General features: G+C 45.2%; 1 protein-coding gene across 1 annotated transcript in view; it reads left to right on the top strand.

The window, feature by feature from the left end:
• Nucleotides 1-20,111, top strand: part of PKD1 (polycystin 1, transient receptor potential channel interacting) — a 202,088-nt gene that overhangs the window by 82,508 nt on the left and 99,469 nt on the right. The window contains 6 exon segments of the mRNA XM_030212056.1: nt 3,983-4,098; nt 6,212-6,338; nt 9,841-10,079; nt 12,924-13,694; nt 15,213-15,344; nt 17,005-17,180. Coding sequence (XP_030067916.1) covers nt 3,983-4,098; nt 6,212-6,338; nt 9,841-10,079; nt 12,924-13,694; nt 15,213-15,344; nt 17,005-17,180 — 1,561 coding nt within the window.

The following is a 20,111-nucleotide window of genomic DNA, read 5'->3' on the forward strand; positions in this document are numbered from 1 at the left end:
GAAGGGCCTTTGGGTGGTGGGAGGGTAGCAGCTTTCAATGGGAAGGGGGCTGGCTTTGTGTCAGGGCAGCTGGGGGGGCCATGCAGTGGAGGCTGATGGAATTTCAGTTTTGGTTTTGATTTCGACACCGAAACCAGCCGGAAATCCGAGTTTGGGGTTCAGCTGAAAATGCAAATGGGAGACCCCACTCTCTGCTGGGGGGGTGGGGGGAGGTGCCATTTTCATTTTCAGTTTTGGCTGAAATGAGCAAATTTCGGCTGCTGTTTCGGTTGAAACCGAGAATCCCAGTTTTGGTCAGCCTCTACCGTGTAGCCTGCTTTTGGTCCAGGGAGAGTTTTGTTTTCAGCCAAAAATGCACTGATTTTGGGCCGATTTTAGTGTTGAAGCCAAAAACCAAGACTGAAATTCAATCAGCCTCTACTCATATTTAATTTGCTATACACCTGCTACCTGGCACATTTCTGTATAGACAGGAGTTTCATGTTTTTATTGTTGAAGAACGTCATTTTTAAAATTTCTTTGGTTAGCTTCTCTTCCTCACCCCCAATGTATAAGGAAACAAACCATCAACCTTACAAGCATGGAAGTAAATTCAAGGACGGTCTCTGAGCTCTGGAGTAGTACTGCTAAGATCAGATTATGCTGAAAGCAGGAGTGAAAAGGCAGATGGGGCTTTTCGGGCTTTTGCACCTCTGGTTAAGTTGCATTTTCAATAACAGAATGGTTACGTCTGATGCTGCGTCAGTAAACGGCAAAGTCTGGGTTTCTCTAGGACAACACAGCTGCAAAACCACAATAACTGGAATAATCATGTCCTCTGTTCTAGACTATTATTCATTAAAACAAAGAAGAATTCAAATGGACCAGTATTAGTGGGACTTCTCTGTGTAATTTAACTGCCTGTTGCATGCTTAAATTTGTAGAATGGTAACATGTAATAAAGGGTCCTTTTACTAAGGCACGCTAACGGATTTACTGCGCCTTAGTAAAATGACCCCTAATTTTACACTTAACATGTATAAATGACAGTAGTGTGACCAACCGCCTTTCTCTGATTATACACAAAAATGGCTTAGAGCGTAATTGTAAGGGGGCATTCACAGGGGAAGGATATGGGGCTAACATTTACAATACTTAACTTATTGAATACTATAAATTATGTGTGTAAATGTTGCTAATATTTGCACCAGCCAGAGACGTTATTGCAGGCCATAGCTTATCTATTGGTCAAGTTCCAACTCTCTGGAAAACTGCGGTATTGCATCCAATTCTAAAAAAAACAACCCACTTTAGATTCCACGGTTCTAATTCATTATCGTCCTGTATCAAATTTATCATTTATGTCTAAAATGTTGGAAAAAGTTGTATTTACTCAACTTGCATCATTTGATAAGGCACTGGCCTTCCACCCAGGACGATCAGGTTTCAGAGCGTATTTTAGCGCTAAGACAGCAGAAGCGGCATTATTAAGTGAGGTTCATTCTTGGTTAGATAAATGTAAGATAGTTCTGGCTGCCTCGCTTGACCTTTCAGCAGCATTTGACCTGGTGAATCATTCATTACTCCTTTCCCGTTTGTCTTCCTTAGGGATATCAGGCACAGTCCTTGATTGTTTTTTTCATTCTTATATGACCGTGCTTTTAGATTGCCGATTTCTAATACAACCTCAAATACTAAACCATTACGAGAGAAACTACACTGGCTTCCACTAAAGGAACGCATCACTTTTAAAGTATGCACATTAGTCCACAAAATCATTCACGGCGAAGCCCCAGCCTACATGTCTTGAGTTAATAGACCTACCACCCAGAAACGCCAAAAGATCACTTCCCCAATTGCAAAGGCATGAAATACAAAACGCTACATGCACCTTTACATGAGCACGCAGTATTGGAATACACTGCCACGCAACTTAAGAACAATCAACGAGCAAGCTTCCTTCCGCAGATCATTGAAGACTCATCTTTTCGAAAAGATTTACGGAAAGAACCAAAACACATAAAGTCCATACCTACGATTCACGAATGCATCACAAATTCACCTCGGAAATCTCATTCCTGTAATATCACATCATTCATACCCTCAATCACAGAAAGATATATATCATATGTCTCTATGCCTTCTTATCGCCCTCTAAGCTCCCATTGTTTCCTCCCAATGTTTCAATATTTGTGCTCCATTGTTACACTCCCAACGACACCTCAATTGTTTCGAATAATTATGCAAAATGTAATCCATAACCAATCTGTAACAAATTGTATTTCCAACATTTAACTCATATTGTAAGCCACACTGAACCCGCAAAGAGGTGGGAAAATGTGGGATACAAATGCAATAAATAAATAAAATAAACCACTGCAATGTTCAGTCCCTTATTTCATTGGTTTTTTAGTCCCTCGGCTTCAATTATTCAATCAAAAGGCATATCAGCCTACTTTTCTGCTGATGATATTTTCTTGATTTATAGACCCACTCAAGGCATGCTGGGATTCTGTAGCAGACTGGTTATTCGAGCATGCTTTGGTTTTAAATAATGAAAAGACAGTCACTTGATGGTTCACGGGCCACCTTCCACAACCAACAGACACTATTACGATATTTGGGAATTCTGTTTCACCAGCTGTCTCTTTCAAATATTTAGGGGTCTTATTGGATTTTAAACTTTTGTTTATTGCGCAGCTTGCAAATGTATATAAAACCAGTTTTATTACTTTACGTCAGTTATGCTCTGTTAGACACCTTTTGACCATAACAGTTTACATGGTCTTCTTCTTTCTCTTTTTCTAACAAGACTAGATTATCGCATTATCATTCAACTCTGGAAAAAATTACAGTAATGCGAAGAGATTAGATCTTATAACTCATTTACTTAAGCAACAGCTTAAGAACATAAGAATAGCCATACTGAGTCAGACCAATGGTCCATCTAGCCTAGTATCCTGCTTCCAACAGTGACCAATCTAGGTCACAAGTACCTGGCAGAGACCCAGTTAGTACTAACATTCCATGTAGAACCTCAAAGAGTAGCAACATTCCATGTAGAACCTCAAAGAGTAGCAACATTCCATGTAGAACCTCAGAGTAGCAACATTCCATGCAACATTCATTGGCTTCCCGAGGAACAAAGGATTATTTCTTCAATTTTAGTTATTACCTTTAAGGCTTCTAAGGTTGGCTTACTGGATTATTTAGCAACCCACAAAGTTCCATATTGACCGGCACACATTCTCCATTCTATGAATGATTTTCGTTTGGTGTTTCCAAGTCCAAAGCAAACTCAGTTTGAAAGCACGAGATAGTGCCTTCTACTTCTTGGCTTCAGCCACTTGGAACAACCTCCCATTAACCATAACAGCATAAGAGCATAAGCGTTGCCATTCTGGGTCAGACCGAAGGTCCATCAAGACCAGTATCCTGTTTCCACCAGTGACCAATCCAAGTCCAAGTACCTGGCAAGATCCCAAAAGAGTAAAACAGATTTTATGCTGCTTATCCTAGAAATAAGCAGTGGGTTTTCCCAAGTCCGTTCCCAGTATGTCCTCTCTTAAAGAGTTTAAGATTGCCATTAAGACCTGGCTATTTGGGATTTCTTTTTCTGGCATTATACTCTTCTGATATGTTCTTGCTTTGGTAAAGATATTCATTTGGCTTTTATTGTGGGGGGATTTTTGTGAGCGTAGGTGCCTGGTACCATGTAACAGCAATGATGCATGTAAGAACCGGTACAGGATAAGCTCACAGCCACGTAAAGTGGACACCTAAATTGGGGCCAGTCAGACAGGAAGCTGAGAGCTCAGCAAAAAAATGAGTGGCGATCTCGGTGTAGAGGAAGCTGAGCTGGGGACGATCTTTAGGGCAAAGAGCAGGACACAGTTCACACTTTACAGCAGATTCTGCACCCTGCTCATCGTAGCAATGAGAATGTTCTCAGTACTGTGACCATAGAACTCACGGAGGCTGGTTTTCCTTTCTTTCTAAACAGACATCCTGCTTAACGCAGACTATTTTCTGGCTGGGAATCCTGCTTTTAACTGGTCCTCAACTATGCGGAACTTAACCAGAGTGGACAGTTTAGAGAAGCCAGGAGGCGCTGTGGAGGTAATGAACCTGTGGTTGTAACTCTCTGGTACACACTTACTTATGGGCTGAACTGGAAGAGCGGATGCGGTGGGATACAGATGTGAAATTCAGTAATTCTACACCTAATCTGTGGACTAGTTCCCAAATTGTAGGGAAGATAAATACAGTCTGCCTGTATTTGACTGGTCACAAATGGCTCCTGACCATATTCAGCGGGAGATCGCTGGTTATCTCCTGCTGAATATTGCCGTTAGCACTTAGTGGATAACCGATTGTAGCGTACAATATAACTCTCTATCTGCCGATATTCAGTGCATTGCTGGCTAAGTTTAGTTGCCAAATTAGTTTGGCCACCAAAATAGTTGGATTATCTTTGACCAGTTTAAACTTAACCAGCCAGCGCTGAATATTGTCATTAAATTTATTTATTTATTAGGATTTATTAAGCCCCAGATATTCAGTGCCACCGGCCACCTCCCGTGGTCTGAATATTGTCTCCAGTGAAACCAACGGTGGCAACATGCAAAGTACTTTCCCTCTGAACATTTCTCAATCTTAAATGCACATCTGGATGTGTGCACAGGTCTGTTAGACTGGCACAGTTTCAGGAGTGGTAAATTCCTTGCCTTCTGCTATCCCAAGCACCACCAACTCTGCCTTGAACCTCCAGTTTCTCCCCCGTTGCTCTCACCACCTCCCTCTTCCTAATTTCCAGATTTTAGGGACTCTGCTCTAGCAGATACCGTCATACTGCGAAGCACAGCACAGGACCTAAGCCTGTACTGACATGTCCCAGCCTCACGCTCACTGCAGTTGGAGGACAGCATTGTGTTGCCAGAGCAAAGGCCTGAAAGGGGGGGGGGGGGGGAACAGCATGACATCAGTACTACCAGGGCCCAAGGGGAAGCATTCGGCAAAATCCATCAAAGGTTCCATGGACGCAAACGTCCCTGCGTACTCTGGTCCTGACATTTCTTCCCTGACCAGGTTATACCCAGCAAAAAGGCCAACGTGAATAACCACATGGTGAAATGAGGTGAAATCATTAAGCAACTGAGCAGCAGGGCCAGTTTGAGATGGGGATCATCCAGCCCCCTAACTCTGTGATTAATGCAGTGGATCCATTTGAAAATCGCATTTAAAGTGCCTGTGGACCAAATACAAACCCATCCTAGGTTATTATCATCAGTAGAGCTATTTGCCCTTATGAAAAGAGCTGCTGGTTTCAGTCCCTTTCCCAGTGCAGGTCTGCACCCAAATCACCAGCACAACTGGGCACTTACTGGCCCCACAGGCATTGAGGCTGGATTACACTCTGCAGTGTGTGTGAGAGGGAAGGTTGCACTGCCTCTGCCTGTGCTGTACCTATTCTGCAGTGTGTTTGTGAGGGAAGGTTGCACTGCCTCTGCCTGTGCTGTACCTGTTCTGCAGTGTGTGTGAGAGGGAAGGTTGCACTGCCTCTGCCTGTGCTGTACCTGTTCTGCAGTGTGTGTGTGAGGGAAGGTTGCACTGCCTCTGCCTGTGCTGTACCTGTTCTGCAGTGTGTGTGTGAGAGGGAAGGTTGCACTGCTGCTGCCTGTGCTGTACCTGTTCTGCAGTGTGTGTGAGGGGGAAAGTTGCACTGCCTCTGCCTGTGCTGTACCTGTTCTGCAGTGTGTGTGAGGGGGAAGGTTGCACTGCTGTTGCCTGTGCTGTACCTGTTCTGCAGTGTGTGTGAGGGGGAAAGTTGCACTGCCTCTGCCTGTGCTGTACCTGTTCTGCAGTGTGTGTGAGGGGGAAGGTTGCACTGCTGTTGCCTGTGCTGTACCTGTTCTGCAGTGTGTGTGTGAGGGAAGGTTGCACTGCCTCTGCCTGTGCTGTACCTGTTCTGCAGTGTGTGTGTGTGTGAGGGAAGGTTGCACTGCTGTTGCCTGTGCTGTACCTGTTCTTCACTGTTACCTCACCCAAGTTTGCTCAGTATGAATCGACCGTAGACATGGAATAGGAGAAAAACCTTCTTGAATCTGGCCCTTAGATGTTTTCTGTTTTTGTTTTACTCTCCTTTTCCACATCTTCTGTATATTTTGATGAGTGAAACAGACTCGGCTCATTATGACAGCATCAGTCTTATGGTAATTCCTTTCCTCCTCAGATGATGCTGTTCCCTGGTCTTGGTCTCAAACAGGAGGGTTATTTAACGGCACTGGAATTCATAACTCAAGACTTGCAGCAACCAGTCCAAATGAGATTTCAAGTGTACACACCAACGTGTGAGAAAGGTAAAGCACTGAGACCGCATCTAATTGTGATTAATGTCTTGTGACTCACTTCAGTTTCCTGCCCACATTTTACTCTTTCTTCCTTACTGTCTCACTCAGGTTTCTGTGATTGTCCAACCATTTCCCCCCTTGCCATCTGCCATTAGCCATCACTCCACGCTGTTCCTCACCCGCACTACATGTCATCAACCAACATCCCACATTGTCCCCCTTTCATACTACCATCACCTCAGACTGTCCCTCACCCACAATCCTTCACTCATTCTACGTGTAATCAGCAATAACCTTATTCTGTACCCCTCTCATTCCAGCTACAGTTAAATCCCTTTTACCCCATAATCCATGGCATTTTGCCTTCTCTTGTTTGGTTGTCCCTCTCTGCTCATTTGGGCTTCTTTCTTCTAAATACATCTTCGGAGGATATTAACAGTGCCTCCTCCACTGTTATGGTTATGGCACCTACTTTAAAACCATTTCATATGGAAAAGAAGGCACTTTCCTTTACAGAATACTACTACTACTACTTGACATTTCTAAAGCGCTACTAGGGTTACGCAGCGCTGTACAATTTAACATAGAAGGTCAGTCCCTGCTCAAGGAGTTTACAATCTAAAGGACAAATGTACAGTCAGTCAAATTGGGGCAGTCTAGATTTCCTGAAAGGTCTAAAGGTTAGGTGCTGAAAGCAACATTGAAGAGGTGGGCTGTGAGCAAAGATTTGAAGATACTAATGCCAGTGGTCAAAAACACAAGAGCATCAAAGCGCGATCATTTAATTTGGCCCTATGGCTGACGTAAATGCTTTAGCCTAGATATACATGAGGAAAATCGAGATCAGGCGAGCTTTTGCCCTTCTGCTGCACGGGAGCTTCCTGTCCTCCCTGAGCTTGCCCCGAGAGATTCTAGCTTCTGGCTCCAAGCGCAACTTGCTCCAAGGACAGTGGCAGGTAGGGAGTTTGACTGGGGCGGTACACCTGTCACAATGTAATGCAGATGTCCTAAGGTGAGAGCAAGGAGGACAGAAACTTCTTGTGGAGCACAAGGACAAAAGGTCGTCTGATCTTCATTTTCAGTATGAATATAGACCGTGAAAGTGGGGCCTCATGATACTTCTGACTTTTTGGGTTTCAAGTCTAGTTATTACAGGTACACATATATATTATAGAATTCTATAATCTATGTATGAACCTGCAGACTCGGCTCATGCGATGCCCAGACTATGACAAGTCAACTCTAGGAGAGGGAATCTACTACTACTACTATTTAACATTTCTAAAGCGCTACCAGGGTTACGCAGCGCTGTACAATTCAAAACATAGAAGGACAGTCCCTGCTCAAGGAGCTTACAAGCTAAAAGACAGGTGCCCAATCTAGAGACAAGTGTCCAGTCAAAGACAAGTGTAGAGTCTGACTAATAGGGCATACTATAATTCACGGAAGGTTAGGTGCCGAAAGCAGCATTGAAGAGGTGAGCTTTAAGCAGAGATTTGAAGATGGGTAGGGAGGGGGCTTGGCGTAGGGGTTGAGGAAGATTGTTCCAGGCATAGGGTGCAGGGGCAAAGATCTCATCCAAACAGAATCCCAACACTTGCAAAATCTTTCTTTCTTTCTTATCAACTTTCCTAAAATTAACAGACCGACCTGTTAATTTTAGAAAGGTTGATTTGAAAGAAAGAAAGATTTTACAGATTACGACAATTGCAGGTCCAACAGCAAAGTACTTGCCATCAACTCACACATTAATATCTCAAATACCATCACATACACAGATTAATAGCTAGAATACCGCTATGTACACGCCTTCATTCTGGAGTTGCTTAATAGCTATGACTCTGAAACCATTTTGGTTCCTTTGTGCAGTGGCTGAGTTTTCCTATAATACTCCAATTCTGTAGACAAGTATAAAAAAAAATCTTCTAAATTAGGATGGAGAAAATTTAACAAAAGCTCTGTCCTTTTTTATTTGTGTCTGTGGGAAAACTCGTTGTCAATTCACCCTATATCTATTGAGAAATACAAGCGACTCTGTAGAAGGGATGAGAACATCCAGGACCCAGACATAAGGCCAAAGGTTCTGCTAATGTCCTTCTTTGCAAAGGGCTTATCTCAGCCCTGGAGCAGGAATCTCTGACTTTAGCACTTCCCTTTGGTCTCACGGAGCAGCCTGTGACATTACAGACTCAACATCATTCACTGCTTATCCCAAGTGTTTCATCGCATTTAGATCTGCTGCCCACTCATGTGCATTAGAACATCTTGGCTGTTCTCAGCAATAACAGATTATCTTCACTTAATAGCTTAGAATTATAGAGTGGATCGTAAACGTTGCATCAGGACTGGATGCTCAGCTTTCATCCCGCGCTTCACAGCACAGAAATGAGAGAGAGAGAAAAGACTGAGCAGCTGTGGAGGTGGGGCAGAATTGCTTTGCTCTATTCTTTTGTACAGTCTAGTACAGGAGAATTTTCCTAGGTACCCTGTCCCTGCCTCAAGAGCTTACTGTATTCATGTGAGCCGCAAAGAGTCATATAGCCAGTGCAACTAGCTGAACCGGTGTACAATAAGGGGGGGGGGGGGTTTCTAGAAATGGTACTCAAAAAGGGGTGCTGAAAAAAATTGTTTCTATGCATGATTCAAAGGCACATGTCTTTTACAGACTAACGTGTAGCGCTGATTCCCGCACCTAACCTGCTGAAACCTGGTGTAAATGCTGGTGCCCAAGTCAGACACGCTTACCCAGTATTCCAAAATGACATACGTAACTTTTTGGAACGCCCCTGATACGCCCATGTTGCTCCCATGGCCACACCCCCTTTTGGGCCCCTGCCTTACAGAATAGCATACAGCCGGATAAGAACATAAGAGTAGCCTCAGATCAGACCAGTGGTCCATCTAGCCCAGTATCCTGTTTCCAACAATGGCCAATCCAGGTCACAAGTACCTGGCAGAGACCCAAAGCACATGCAAATTGTAATGAATGCCAATTAACATCAATAACCGATCGTTGGCCCACAATTATTGACGATTAAGAGCTAAGGTTCATATCTTGGCAGAGCACCCAGGTTTGAGTTCCATGTATAGAAGCCGGGGGTAAGTGCATTAAAAAGACATGAAAGTACTGAGTGGTAGAGACTGGGCTACACTAAGCTTTCAGAACCGTGACTTCTGTGTTCTGTCCAATATGCTCTTAGCGCCCGTGGCCTTTAAGGTTCAAATTCAGCTCTGCTTCAGGTCTCCAGTGAAATAAATTGAGGGGGCTCCATTCATTTCCCAGTGGAAAAGTCTGTCTGCTCTCAATCCCTTTGCTTCACGTCCGCACTGTACAGGTGGTAGCCGGGGAGGTAGCAGATGTGGCCAGCAGCTGGAGAGGGACATCAGGAGACCCCTATAGTGTGCGTCTCCCCCATAGGCAGACCCAGTAGAGCTACAGCCTTCACGCTTGTTTTATCTCACATCTCTACACAGCTAGACTTTGCTTGAAAATTTTCCTTTCATTTTACAGGCTCTGAGGATTTGGAACCTGCCTCGTGTACTTCTACCTCAGCCCCATCCGATGAGAGCTGGAATCAGACTGAAAGTCCCTGTGCTATACAGATGTGCCAGTTTACCAACAGCTGCTCACCAGTGAACAGTTCTTGTGGCCCTGACAATTCCACCAGTGCCACAACTTCCCAGAAAGGCTACGCTCTGCTTACAGAATCACTTTTCATTGTGCCACCGGGAAATGCCACACAATATATGGTAAGGCTGTTCAGACCAGACTGTACCATGAACCTTGGCTTGATATTCAAATACTGACCTGGGACAGGAACACTTGCTCTGACTGGGGCAATCATAATTTCAGTGGCATTATCTGAAAAAGAGTGCAGATCCTTCCAGTGCTATGTAGATAGTGCCCGGGTGGTACCAGGCACGGCGGGAAAATGTCAAGGTAACAGTGCAATTCAGCACCACTCTCTGGACAGAAAAATCACCATCAACTAGGGATGAGCAATTAACGCAAAAAGTGTTTATTAATGCTGTCCTTTTTTTTTTAACACAGGCACCAGATTTTTTCAGTGTCCTTGACACAGCTTTAAAGTCCTAATCTTCCCCTTGCAGGACCAGGCTCTGTGTTACAAAACACCTTTGAAGCTGTGCCGAGAAAAACGGAAAAATCTGGAGCCTGAGTTCACCTCTAGAGGTTAACGAGGGGGGAGTGGGGAGAGAAACTGTGTGAAGGCTGGGGAGGGGGCATGAGAGAAGCTGGGTAAAGTCTGGGGAGGGGGCATGAGAGAAACTGGGTGAAGGCTGGGGAGGGGGCATGAGAGAAGCTGGATGAAGGCTGGGGAGGGGAGAGAAACTGGGTGAAGGCTTGGGAGGGGGGCATGAGAGAAGCTGGGTGAAGGCTGGGGAGGGGGCATGAGAGAAACTGGGTGAAGGCTGGGGAGGGGGACATGAGAGAAGCTGGGTGAAGGCTGGGGAGGGGGCATGAGAGAAACTGGGTGAAGGCTGGGGAGGGGGCATGAGAGAAACTGGGTGAAGGCTGGGGAGGGGGGCATGAGAGACGCTGTGTGAATAGAATTTTAAAAGGCATTATGAGTCCATCTGCCACTTGGTGCCGCTATTTTCAGTTTAGTATTACATTTTGTTTGAAACTTCAAAAGAATGCGGTGATGAATCATGGTTAAAATTTTTAATTGTTGTCCACCCCTACGCTGATGGCTGGTGACATCCCCAGATGCTCAGCAGCACTATCTGGACAGCACCTGGCATTGAAAATCTGGAAATCTGGTTAAATGCCATGGCTGGCATTAAAAGAAATTGACTGTGGTGTTTAACTATTGACCTGTCTGTTTCTCCTGTACTATGTTCTGAGCTGACCATTCAGACATTAACTCCACTGACAAATTATAAATCTGATAGGGAACTTCTACATTCAGTAGCTGCTCCTCGGATCTCCCTTCCTTACAGGAAAAGATGGAGCCAGGGTGAGGACAGACATGGAGTGGAGGAGTAGCCTAGTGGTTAGTGCAGCGGACTTTGATCCTGGGGAACTGGGTTCAATTCCCACTGCAGCTCCTTGTGACTTTGGGCAAGTCACTTAACCCTCCATTGCCCCTGGTACAAAATAAGTACCTGAATATATGTAAACCGCTTTGAATGTAGTTGCAAAAACCTCAGAAAGGCAGTATATCAAGTCCCATTTCCCTTTCCCCCTTTCCCTTATGACATCACAATATCAAAAGTGAGCCAAGTATCGGGCAATCAAGCCATTGTGACATCACTGATGAGGTTGGCTCTTATTGGTGGAATGAGTGGAGGAGTAGCCTAGTGGTTAGTGCAGTGGACTTTGATCCTGGGGAACTGAGTTCAATTCCCACTGCAGCTCCTTGTGACTCTGGGCAAGTCACTTAACCCTCTATTGCCCCTGGTACAAAATAAATACCTGTGTAAAGGCAGTTTATCAAATCTCATCCCACATGCAGAGAAGAAAGAATAGTTCCTAGACCACGTTAAACTGATCCAAAGCGAAGTCTTTTATCTACAACTCTGCATTTTTGTTTCAATCTCCTTTTCTTTCTTTTCATAGCTTTCCTCTCTCCTATATATTTTTGTAGTTCTTTTCTGTTTTCTATGTTTATATTATTGTACACCACTTTCATTGGAGTGAAAGGTGTTATATCAAATACCAGCTAAACTAAACTACAACTCCCTGATAGCATCAGATAAATGCTGCTATCACTAGCCACATCGCATCAGCAGTTCTGAATCTCACACAGATCTATGTTGTAGAGCTGTCATTCTCCAGCCAGTCCTAGGCTACTGCCTAGCTATTCCCAATGCATTGCATGGGGGAGAGATTTGCGTTGCCTCTATTGCAGGCAAATCTATCTCATTCCAATTCATTGCAGGCATTTTGAATACCAGACTGGAGAGGGGGCGCTCCAGGATTGGCCATTTAGAGTGAGCTTAGGGAGGGTCATTTTCACAGGTAAAACAGGACTGTGGGTAAAGGTTTTCACATGCAGGTACATTCACCTGTGGTGAACAGAGGCATCCCAGGGAGGAAGATTATGCAGACCGAATAAAAGGTGTAAATTTGTGTACATAATTTTCCAGCAATATGCTTGAAAGCGAGTGTACATGTGCACTTTTCTCCCTAATGTGGGCAGTTATAACATTACCTCCTCAAAAATCCATGAATGACGTTAAATGTGGGGATTTAATCAGACATGTTTCACTGTTCTTCAGCACCCTGGTCTGGACAGCTCCTGTGACAGACAGACTGACAGACAGATGGCCAGGAATTAGCAGACACTTTCCAAATCTTGCTGGAGGAGGCAAACGCTCTTTGTCTGGTGTGTTGGAAAGCTCCATCCCTTATTTCCCTTGCTCTGGTGTAGCAGAACAGTATTCCAGTTCTCGCCATGCTAGCACATAGAACGATGGGTCAGTTCACTTTTCCGACTGGTTGGAATTCCCTCTGGTGCTTTGCACAAGGAGTGGACTCCTAACAGTGTTCTGCCAATATCACTCTGGTTTACTCACTGAGAACGTCAGTTCGGTTTGTGATTGATTTTCTCTGGGGTTTGTTTTTGACAGATATTGTTTCAAGAAGAAAAGGTCTTGGTGCATCCATCCCATCTCTTCAGCATACAGCATGATTCGCTACCTGGGACGTTTCTTCAGTGTCTGCCACAGAGCTATTTAAGCATGAACTTTTCTAACTGGGTAACTGGTGTTTCAGACAATCTCACAGAGGCCTGGACAGCTGTTGCACCCAGCGATCTCCAGGGGTTAGTATGGAACACCAGTATCACCTCGTGTTCTTTCAGGGTTCTTGCCACCACCGAACAGGTGACTTCTGTATTTGGCCAGCGGAACAATACTGGCTTGCATTTTCCAGGTCAATACACCATGAAGGCGACACTTCAAAATGGAGTCTTTGCCGCCAATCTCTCTTGCAGTTTCTGGGTTGTGTCCCCCGTGTTGGGCCTCCAGGTTATTTACCCTGTTGATCAGGGTGGAGTTAAATATGTTTCCCAAAATCAGACGTTCTTGGTGGTGAAAATCAGCTCTGGACTGAATGCTACGGCGACCTGGTTTGGCAGTAACCAGACTGCTCCGTTTGAAAGAGCGTGTCCACCAGCAGTTTCACATCTGCCAAACATCTGTGCCAGAGAAACCAATGACACCTGGTTTTCAGTCATCAGGTTGAGTGATCTAGACGAAGGTATCCACAGTGTTCAAATTGTGGCCGAGAATGCAGTGAGCTCTCAGAATATCACGGTCTTGGTAAAAACGGAGGAAATGATCGTAGGCCTGAATGCAGTCCCCGATCCAGAAGCACGAGTCTTGCTGAACACCCGTGTGGTGAGTCTCTCGTCTGTCATTTAATCTTGCAGAATTCTTTGTCAGCAACTGTGGAGGTGACTGGGATTATTCGGTTCACTGCAGGGGTGTAGCTACGGGGGGCCATTGGGGGGTCACAACCCCCACCAGCCCAAGCCTTCTTCAGCACCGGTCTCCGGCGCAGCCGCGTTCAGTGCCCTTCTCTTCTTTCTTCTTGCTCCTCCTGTGCACGCTGATGCTCCTTTGCATGAAACTGAGAAGGAGCGTCAGCGTGCACAGGAGGAGCAAGAAGAAACAAGAGCAGGGCAGCGAACGCGGCTGCGCCGGAGCCCGGCGCTGAAGAAGGCCTCAGCTGGCAGGGGTTGGGGACTCCCGCCAGCAAAGGTATTTGTTTTTGTGGGGGGAGCGACGAGGCGGTGAGGGGAAGCGGCAAAGAGGCGAGGCGGTGGGGGGGGGGGGGTGCAGCGGGGCAGCACTCAAAATGTGCCCCCAACCTCGGACTCTGGCCCCCTCCCACCGTGAGGTCTGGCTACGCCCCTGGTTCCCAGAGCAGAAAATAAGGTTTAAATTGCTGTCTTATTAGCAAAGTCTATTTCATGTACATTGTCCTACTGATAATAAATAAATTAGTGTGTGAATATATGAGATACCGTGAGAAGCTTTTCAATATAGATTTCAATATAGATTTTCTGTCATGTGAGCCATCCAGATCATTTGAAGCTGTTAGCTGTAATGGAGTTTTTCATGAAAAAAAAAGAAAAAGAGGTGACTTGAGGACAGGAAGAAAGAGAGAAAGAGAGCAAGGGGACGGATGATATGACTGAGTCAGGGAAGTTTGCAGGAAAAGCCCACAGTCACTGTGCAGAGGGTCTCAAAATAAAACCAGATCTGTCTTCCAGAAACCCCATCTGAGACCTTTTTCCATCCCGTGTCTCAAGAAAGATATAGTAGAATTGGAAAAGGTGCAGCGAAGGGCGACTAAAATGATAGCGGGGATGGGACGACTTCCCTATGAAGAAAGACTAAGGAGGCTAGGGCTTTTCAGCTTGGAGAAGAGACGGCTGAGGGGAGACATGATAGAGGTATATAAAATAATGAGTGGAGAGGAACAGGTGGATGTGAAGCGTCTGTTCACGCTTTCCAAAAATACTAGGACTAGGGGGGCATGCGATGAAACTACAGTGTAGTTAATTTAAAACAAATCGGAGAAAAGTTTTCTTCACCGAACGTGTAATTAAACTCTGGAATTCGTTGCCGGAGAAAGTGGTGAAGGCGGTTAGCTTAGCAGAGTTTAAAAAGGGGTTGGACGGTTTCCTAAAGGACAAGTCCATAAAGCGCTACTAAATGGACTTGGGAAAAGTCCACAATTCCAGGAATAACATGTATAGAATGTTTGTACGTTTGGGAAGCTCGCCAGGTGCCCTTGGCCTGGATTGGCCGCTGTCGTGGACAGGATGCTGGGCTCGATGGACCCTTGGTCTTTTCCCAGTATGGCATTACTTATGTACTTATGTACTTATCTATTCCTTCTTCTTTCAGAGCTATGTCGCCACCATGGAAGCGGGCTCGGATGTGTCATTCAGATGGACGGTGGATGATAAACCCTCCTTCTCGTATTACAACGTGGCTTTCATTGTTATTTACCAGAGCCCAGCTATATACAAGCTCTCAGTAAGTGAGGAGAATCTCTGTTACGTGCAACGTGTGAGTTGCACTTCTGATTCCTCTTAACTTTCTTCTCCAGTTCTCTTCTTGGGAGACGTGTCCTATGACATTGTAACGCCGATCTGATGAATCACTTATGACGGTGCAAATATTTAAATAGTGAGGGAATAAATAAATCCCTACATCAGTATCCCAGCTCTAAAGAATACTTAACAAAAACATCATTCAGGGGTCGTTTTACTAAGGTGCCCTGAAAAATGGCCTTCGCTGGTGTAGACCAGCGCACCTACAAAAAAGGCCCCCTTTTTGGGGGCGAAAATAGACACTGTGGCAAAATGAAAATTGGCATGCGTCCATTTTGGGCCTGGGACCTTACTGCCACCCATTGACTTAGCAGTAAGGTCTCACATGTTAACCAGGCGGTAATCGTCAGCACGTGTACACTGCCGATTACCGCCCGGTTAGCACCATGCAGTAGAAAATAAAAAATATTTTCTGCCTTGCGTATCGGATGCACATGAAAAATGAAATTACTGTCCGGGGCTTGCGGTAGCCGGATGGCGGTTCCAAATTGACCCACGTTGGATTCGATAGGTACCTACGCGCCTTAGAAAAAGGCCCAACATGTAATTAAACTCTGGAATTCATTGCCGGAAAATGTGGTGAAGGCGGTTAGCTTAGCAGAGTTTAAAAAGGGGTTGGACGGTTTCCTAAAGGACAAGTCCATAAACCGCTACTAAACGGACTTGGAAAAATCCAAAATCCCAGGAATAACATGTATAGAATGTTTGTACGTTTGGGAAGCTTGCCAGGTGCCCTTGGCCTGGATTGGCCGCTGTCGTGGACACGATGCTGGGCTCAAGGGACCCTTGGTCTTTTCCCAGTGTGGCATTACTTATGTACTTATGGCCTCTCAAATAGTTAAATGCTTTTATTTAACACAGTATTTTTTTTTAATAATTTTTTTTTCAGGGGCCAGTTCCCTGAGGCCGTGACCACAAAACATGAACCATGTTGGTTGCTGGTCCCTTGACAATTGATAGTTGATAAGAAGAACAAAAGATGAGTTCTGTTTCCTATACATTTTGTGAAAAAAAATAAAATACAAGTAAAAACTAAATAATGAAATTTAATTTGACAACATTAGGAATATTTAAAAGCACAGCAGCCCGATGAAAAGTGAGGCGAGAAATGAGCTGTTGAGAGTCTGCTCATGTGAAGCCAGGGCAAAGGCAAGGTGTGTCGTGTGTGCGCAGTACACAAATCCCACGAGCAACTTATGAGGTTTTTGTTATAATATTGTATAGCGCTGGGACATTGATGCTGTGACGTTGCAATGGCTCCTGTTAATGAAACCGCAATCTCCAAGGTGATCAAAACGGAAATGTATTGGTCTAAAGCTGACAGACCGAACCCAACACGAGCCGTGTTTCAATACCCAAAGCCCTTCGTCAGGGGTTCTGTTCAGCCAGCAAAATATTCACAGAAAACAGTGCAGAGCAAATCAACTTATATATAAAGCTCGATCCAGCGAAACTGCTGAGAAAATGCTTCCACTCCTGCGTTTCTTTTCCATGGTCTGCGGAAGACTTTCTTTTCCTGTTTGTGGTGGTTTTTCTAACTGTTAAAATGCCTCTTTATTTTCTCTTTATGTTGGGCTTAATAGCTGACGGCATCCAATCACGTGAGCAGCGTGACGGTGAGTTACAATGTGAGTGTGGAGAAGATGATTAAGATGAGAAACCTGACGGTGTCCGAGCTCCCCGCTAACATCACGCAGAATACCACGTTGCAGCTCTCAGCCTCCGTCCTCATTGACTCTGCGGTGGAGGCAGAATTTTGGTAAGATCCGCACACGCCTTCCCCAGACACATTGAGCTTCTTAATTTAATCTCAGTACCTCTCAACGACTAGATAGGAGCTCACGATAGAGGAGTGACTCCTGCAGAATTCAGTATCACTGCTGGAGCATTTTGCTGGCGGCTGAAACACTGACTGCCGGCCATTCGTATCTGTTGTGCATTTGTCCTATTTGTAAACAAATTCAATGCTGATTCAAAATGTACGCTAACCTTTCTCCTGCTACTCCTCCATTTGGGATCAGAAAACAGTCATAGGATGTCGGCAGAGTTGATTGTGAAAGAGTAACCGACCGGCCAGGCCCGGCTGCAGTTTTTCCAGGAGGAAGAATGAGGGGTCCTTTTACTAAGGTGCGCCGAAAAGTTGCCTGCGCTGGTATAAACACGTGTATTGGATTCGCGGAGGTCCATTTTTCAACACATCTGCAAAAAAGGCCTTTTTTTTTTTTAGCTAAAAATGGACGTGCGGCAGAATAAAAATTGGCGCATGTCCATTTTGGGCCTGAGACCTTATCGCCACCCATTGACCTAGCGGTAAAGTCTCAGGCGTTAACCACACGCCAGAAATTTTCTGGGGCGCATAGTGGGCGTGCATAGAAAATGAAATTACTGCCCGGGCCAAGCGGTAGCTGGGTGCTAGTTCAAAATTGACACAGGTACCAACGCATGTAGACGCCTACATGGCTTAGTACAAGGGTCCCTGAGGGAAAATAACATGTATCAATTTGGAAAGCAAATAGTCTCCCCCAACCTCTCTCTTCCTTCCCCTTCCCCATAGGACAGCCCTCTCCACTCATACTGAGCTGTGGTATCAGCATTTTGTTTATAAATGCCAGCATCCAGACTTCAAGAAAATCTGGATACTGTTCAGTGCCGAATAACCAGAATCAGCACTGACCAGTGGTGCTGTCCAGTTAATGGTGATAGTTCACCAGATGAAGTTAGGACAGCAGCCCTGCTAACCAGAAATGAGTCTTTTATATGTGTATAGGAGCAGATGCCAACCGTAGAGTTGATGGAAGTGCTGGAGATACGTCCTTAACTTGTGGTATTTCATGTTACATATGTAAATGTGTCCCTGTCTATGCTCCGCCCAGACTCCGCCTATGTCCACACAACCAATGTGTAAGGTATGTGCATATCTAAGGCAGAATTTTGGCTTTTATTTATTAGGATTTATTTACCGCCTTTTTGAAGGCATTCACTCAAGGAGGTGTACAGTAAGAATAAATCAAAACATGAGCCACAGGCAATTACAACAGTAAAAATATTCCAATAACAGTACAAAGTATGGCATGGTATACCAGGGGCGTATCTGGACTCGGGCGGTAGGGGGGGCCAGAGCCAGAGGGAGGGGGCACATTTTAGCCCCCCCCCCCCCCGGCGCCACCGATCCCCCCCCCCCCCCTGCCATTTCCGGACCCCCCCCCTCGCCACCAATGACACCCTCCCCCGCTGCTGTCACTTACCTTTGCTGGCGGGGGACCCCAACCCCCCGCCAGCCGAGGTCCTCTCTTCCATGCAGGCTGCGCCGCTGCAAGTTTCAACGCTTCCTGTTCTTCTGAGTCTGACGTCCTGCACGTACAACGCGCAGGACGTCAGACTGAATTCCAAATTCTGAGTCTGACGTTCTGCACGTTGTACGTGCAGGACGTCAGACTCAGAAGAACAGGAAGCGTTGAAACTTGCATCCTGCACGGAAGAGAGGACTTCGGCTGGCGGGGGCTTGGGGTCCCCCGCCAGCAAAGATCGGCGACGGGTTGGTGGCGGGCGGGCGGGAGGGAGGGGGAGGTGGAGAGGGTCTGTGGTAGGGGGGTCCAGGGCAAAATCTGTGGGGGCCCAGGCCCCTGTGGCCCCACGCAGATACGCCCCTGTGGTATACTACTTACAATGTCAACACAATATGTAATAGAACATTTTAATTGACAGCGTAGAATATAAGCAAAGATGGAACATATAGATGAGGTAAGAGAGTAAGAACAGTTAGAAAGTAAGGTGACTAATTTAACGAAAGGTGCACATGAGGACAGAGAGATGGTTAAATATTATCTCAGCTAGGGTAGGAGTGGATAAACATGTTTCCCGCTGCAGTATGTGCAGCCCGAGTCAATCCTTGAGTGTGTGAGTGAGACTAACAAGTTAGTTACTTCTTCCATTAAAGTCCTGGTTGAAGAGCCAAGCTTTCACCCTTCTTCCTGAAGTAGAAATAGTCTTGTGTACTTTTACATTTTACTATTGTTATGCTGTTCACAAAATTGGAAGTTTGATGTTAAACTGTACCTACTGTACACCGCCTTGGGTGAATCTCTTTATAAAGGCGGTTAATAAATCCCAATAAATAAATATGCTCAAGGCCCGATTACCACTATATTGGGTCCTAGGCAAACATACATTTGTGGTCCCCCTACCATGGAGTCCCATTTCTTTTTTTCCTCATCCCCCGCCCCAGATCGAGAATATGAAAGGAACAGGGGTGACTTAAACACAGACTGTAAAAACGGAGTGGGGCTTCGATGACCATTTCAGTAACTGGAGAACAAGACCTGAAAATGACAAAGACAAATCAAGATCATGGATACGTATGTAGTATTGCATCATACCTCATGATATGAGTTTATCTTGTTGGGCAGACTGGATAGACCATACAGTCTTTATCTGCTGTCATCTACTGTGTTACTGTGTAACTTGGGTTGGAGACACTTCCAATGTAAGACATATTTTTTTCACTGTCATTTCACAATACAGCAGTTTTCCTCTTTCTCCTGGAGATAAAGGAATGAATATGCATGAGACATATTTATATGCAGTGGGTCTCCAGTATATGCTAATTTATTTCATACATATTCATTGTGGTAATCCTAAAAACATGACAGGCTGGGTGTGACTCCAGGAGATGGTTGTGAAGTTGTGCATT

The sequence above is a fragment of the Microcaecilia unicolor genome, chromosome 8 (assembly GCF_901765095.1).
Source record: "Microcaecilia unicolor chromosome 8, aMicUni1.1, whole genome shotgun sequence".
NCBI lineage: Eukaryota > Metazoa > Chordata > Amphibia > Gymnophiona > Siphonopidae > Microcaecilia > Microcaecilia unicolor.